The sequence below is a fragment of the Gouania willdenowi genome, chromosome 19, assembly GCF_900634775.1.
Source record: "Gouania willdenowi chromosome 19, fGouWil2.1, whole genome shotgun sequence".
Lineage (NCBI taxonomy): Eukaryota > Metazoa > Chordata > Actinopteri > Blenniiformes > Gobiesocidae > Gouania > Gouania willdenowi.
The window spans coordinates 5,633,042-5,637,789 of NC_041062.1; the positions used below are offsets into that span (position 1 = coordinate 5,633,042).

A 4,748-nucleotide genomic window follows, 5' to 3' on the forward strand; every position below is an offset into this window, starting at 1 on the left:
TAAATGACCCCAACCCTGTCCTCCTGTTTGTGTAGCAACACGGCACTATTGTGGGCTTCCCTGGAGCCCAACCCTACGAAGGAAGCATTTTGGAAGCTGACTGCCACATCCTGATCCCTGCTGCTGGAGAGAAGCAGCTCACACGCAACAACGCCCGCAGGATCAAGGCTAAGGTGAAGTTACTGTGACGCACACACGCGCATCCTCTGACTTCTTAGACTAAAGTGAATTTCTGCGTAATATTTCTGTCAGATCATTGCTGAAGGGTGCCAACGGCCCCACCACACCGGATGCAGACAAGATCTTCCTGGAGAACAATGTCATGGTTATTCCGGTAAATAATGCCCAAAACCCCATATTTATATCTCAAAGGAATTCTATTTTGAAGTAATTTACTATATTAGTGGCTAAATAGGGAAAGTCATGGTGCCCACCACTGCATTGAAAACATCTGCTCTGTATAATAACCTAAAGTGGTACTATTACATGTTTATCCCCCAAATAGTTTATTTATTTCTATTATTTCAGAATTCTAAATGTTTATATGATGGTACAAATTATTTTATTCATAGAAATATTATGATTTAACGACTAGTTTTTCTTGCTTTTACTTTTTCCTGTGCAATAAAAACATTGCTCGAACATTTTCTTCTTCAGATGAATCAGATTTATTGACATTTCCAGAATTTAAGATCATGTTCTACATTAAAGATGTTTCCCAACAAAGAAATAAAACAGTAAAAACCTGTCAGATGTTTGACCACACAGCGTTTGGTCTTACAGGACATGTACCTGAATGCTGGTGGGTGTGACCGTATCATATTTCGAGTGGTTGAAGAATCTCAACCATGTCAGCTATGGAAGACTGACCTTCAAATATGAGAGGGACTCAAACTACCACCTGCTCAGTGAGTACACGACAACTTAAGCATTCACCACACAGACAACAGACTGCAAACAGAACAGATAAGACACAAAGCAGATCAGTAGGTTTCCCTTTTCCTTCCCTCTATTCTAGTTACACTTTTTATTTGTATTTGTATTGATATTTTTTGATCTCCATTAGCTGTAACAAGTCCAGCTACTCTTCCTGGAGTCAGTCTAGCTTGCTGCTTACAGAATGATATTTACAACAGTTTTCATAGCACCACAAAGTGATAAAGATTAAATTAAATTTGTAAAGCAGCATGCGCTTGACTACGGAGTGGGTGGGAGGAGGGCGGGCCATCCTCTGGCCCTAAGTCACCGTGCAGGGAGGAGGATGTCAGTGTCCCGTCTATAGACACGCCCACTCATGAATATGCATAAGCAGGCCGCAAATCAGCCTGTTTGTGTAGAGTTGCTCAGAAAGTGACTTTTCAGAGGGCTAAAACTCTGGAAAACAAGCGAGTTTGGGGAAATAAACCTCAAATACTATGTTTTTGGGGTTCTCAGAACAAATGGAGATGGGGGGAAAAATAGCACGACATGGACCTTTAAAACCTGTTCGGTCTAAATAGCGTACGGTCAAACTAACATGAAAGTAATTGTTTCGAAACGTCATCACCAAATAAGGAACAGTAAAAAAGTATTTTTCCTCAAAAGAGAAGTCCACAGGAGCTCTTACACACACCGGAAGTGAGCTGTGCAGTGAAGTAGATATAGATGGTCCGCTAGCGCCCCGTCACACTCTGAGGTCAAAAGCTGAATAGGTTTCATTGCCGTGCTGTCCAGAACTGAAATAAAATTAAAATAAACATTTGGAAATGACCAAATTGCTCCAAAATAACAGATGCACAAACTCGGGGTATTTGGAAGCCGTTGACAAAGTTTCAGGTTGAACAGGCACCGCGTCGAGGAGATGTTTGCTCCACACACACACACACACACACACACACACACACACACACACACACACACACACACACACACACACACACACACACACACACACACGCAGACCTTTCTGACATTATAGTATAGATAACGAAGCTGACATGCTGTAATTAATTTTGTGTTTTCAGTGTCTGTCCAGGAGAGCTTAGAGAGGAAGTTTGGCAAACAGGGAGGACCCATCCCCATCGTACCTACTGCTGACTTCCAAGCCAGAGTCGCTGTGAGTCCACTTGTTTCAAACTGGAAGAAACTATTTACCTGTTCCTTTCTGATGCTGTCAATGCCTGAAACAAAAATCTAAGAATGTTGCACTGTTTACGGGGTATTTATCTGCTAATTGGAGGTTTCAGATTTTCATATTTATCTTTGACATGGAGAGGTGAGGGGGGTTATTGTTTATTGCTATGGATTCTTATCGCACAATTTCATATTTGAGGCTCATGTTTCCTTTATATGGGTTGTTATAAGTTTAAGTTGCTTGTATATGTGCAATAACGTGACGGTGTGTCTACGTGTAAAGAGTACTGATATATAGTAAAAAGTAACTCAATTAAATTATACTCAAAGTAGAAGTTTATAGTTACTTTCAATCACCAAATTTATTTTTGATAATAAATCTTGCCACAGTTCCCTTGTATACAGTGAACATCTCATGTATAAACTTAAAAAGGAAGAGATAAAATATTTCACAATTCAGTTTATATCTCATTTCAAATTGGTTTTGAAATGACCATATTACTCCAAAAAATAACGGATACCCCAGCTCAGGGTATTTGGAAGCCGTTGACAAAGTTTTAGGTCGAACAATACCGAGTCGGGGAGATTTTCCCTCCACAAACACACACAGACCTTTTTTGCTTTATAGATAGATACTATTACCCATAAAAGCACCTCAATTGCAGTAACATGAGTACTTGTGACCCATTACTTTCACCTCTGCTACAGGGTGCGTCTGAAAAGGACATTGTTCACTCTGGGCTGGCCTACACCATGGAGAGATCTGCCCGGGTAAGTGATCCATACTCTTTACAATGTGATCTGTATTTATCCCACTTCATATTTTATTCTTACATTGTTTCATCACATGTTTTCGCAGCAAATCATGCGCACAGCAAGCAAGTACAACCTGGGTCTGGACCTGCGGACGGCCGCCTACGTCAACGCCATTGAGAAGGTCTTCTTGGTCTACAAAGAGGCTGGGCTCACCTTCACATAAACCACTGATTTGTGGCCCTTCTCCTCTCCCCCACCCACCCCTAGAAAAAATAAAGCTTTCAGTACATATCTCTGATCACTGTTCATCGACACTTCTTCTTCACGCGTTCATTAGCGTTCAGTATGTTCACAGCTCTGTGCTGAGAACCTGTCTTTCCTTCAGTCCAGTAGAAATCTTCCTGTTCATGTTAAAGGCAGCATTTCCATACTGTGATGCTTGTGTGATCCTTGTGTTCAGCTGATAGTACTACAGATGCCTTAATTTAGAAAGAGGTGCTCCTAGTGGCCACTTCATTCTAACTTTAAAATGAAGATTTAACTTAATGTGAATAAAAAAGAATAGAGATTTAAATACTTAATGTCTTCTTTGACATGAGAAGGAAAGTTTTGCTGAATTTGCCAAGTTGTAAGTTTCCCACTTTTTTTCCCCTTATTTTTATTTTTTACAGTCCAGTACTCTTTAGACGTCCGTCCTGTTCCTCAGTCCAGTTCTTATTCTTCGCTTCTTGCTTTAGCAGCTTCTCCACAACTCCAGGATCAGGGATGGTCACTGTGGTGGCACTCGATCCCTGGCCTGAATTCCACCTTAAAACCACCCATAACCTCAGCGTCCAATTTATTTAGCAGGAAATGACTTTCTATTTTTATTCTGTTCATGTTTTGGAAACCAATAAAATGTTTTAATGCTAAATGTTGTCAGTTTCAGTTTTGTTTAAGCTTTGAATACAAAGGGAAAGAAGTCTGCGTAATAATTCCAGCAAGATTTTTTTTTTTAATAATATGTAAAGGTTTTATTTATTCAGACAACTGTTCCTCAGGAAATCCACTTTGATGTCATGCATGTTTCGACTGACAACTGCCAGTCTTCTTCAGAGGTATCTGCTTATCGCTTTGATGTTTCTTTGACTTCTGCTTATCAATTCCAGCAAGATTCTTTTTGAATAAGGTTTCACTTATTGAGACTACTGTTCCTCATTAAATTTACTTTGATCTCCTGACCTGTTTCGACTCAACTGCCAGTGTTCTTCAGAGGCGTCTGCTGATCACTTTGATGTTCCTTGACGTCTGCGTAATGATTCAAACAAGATTTTTTTTTTTTTTTATGTGATGGTTCCATTTATTCAGACTGTCGTTCCTCAGGAAATCCAATTCAAGGAAACGTCAAAGGGATCAGCAGGTGCCTTTGAAGAAGCTTTAACTACACACCTACCCTGTTATTTCTGCAGCTGCCTCACCAAATTAGCAATGAGTTCTCCATTGTTTGGTCATTATGTAAAAAAGTTTTTTTTATATATATGACTGGTTACTGTAGCATAACTCATTCAGGCCATGAAACTAATCAGGCTCACTTTGTAAGTTATTAAAAATGATTGATCTGAGAGGGCTCAGTGTTGTAGAGGATTTTAGTCTGAGGTGGCATTTATTTATCTTAGAAGTGAACTCTGATTGCATTTATACATTTAAAAGCAGAAAGATTGACATAATTGACCGCGTCTGGTACAAGTGTTTTCACTGTAAACCTGCAATTGAAATTTATTCAGTTTGAAAATAAATTAACTTCTACTTAATTTTACGTGGCCTTTAAAAAAAAAAAAACTGATAAAAATTAATCCTGTGCTTTTATTCCCTGTTTTTCAAAATAAGATTGACACAGTAGC

General features: G+C 39.3%; 1 protein-coding gene across 1 annotated transcript in view; it reads left to right on the forward strand.

Moving 5' to 3' along the window:
* The window catches only part of glud1b (glutamate dehydrogenase 1b), a 19,209-nt gene extending 15,428 nt beyond the window's left edge, over window positions 1-3,781 (forward strand). The window contains 7 exon segments of the mRNA XM_028475430.1: window positions 36-178; window positions 253-334; window positions 784-804; window positions 806-908; window positions 2,004-2,095; window positions 2,821-2,883; window positions 2,972-3,781. Coding sequence (XP_028331231.1) covers window positions 36-178; window positions 253-334; window positions 784-804; window positions 806-908; window positions 2,004-2,095; window positions 2,821-2,883; window positions 2,972-3,091 — 624 coding nt within the window. The 3' untranslated portion in view covers window positions 3,092-3,781.
* Window positions 3,782-4,748: the final 967 nt, after the last annotated feature.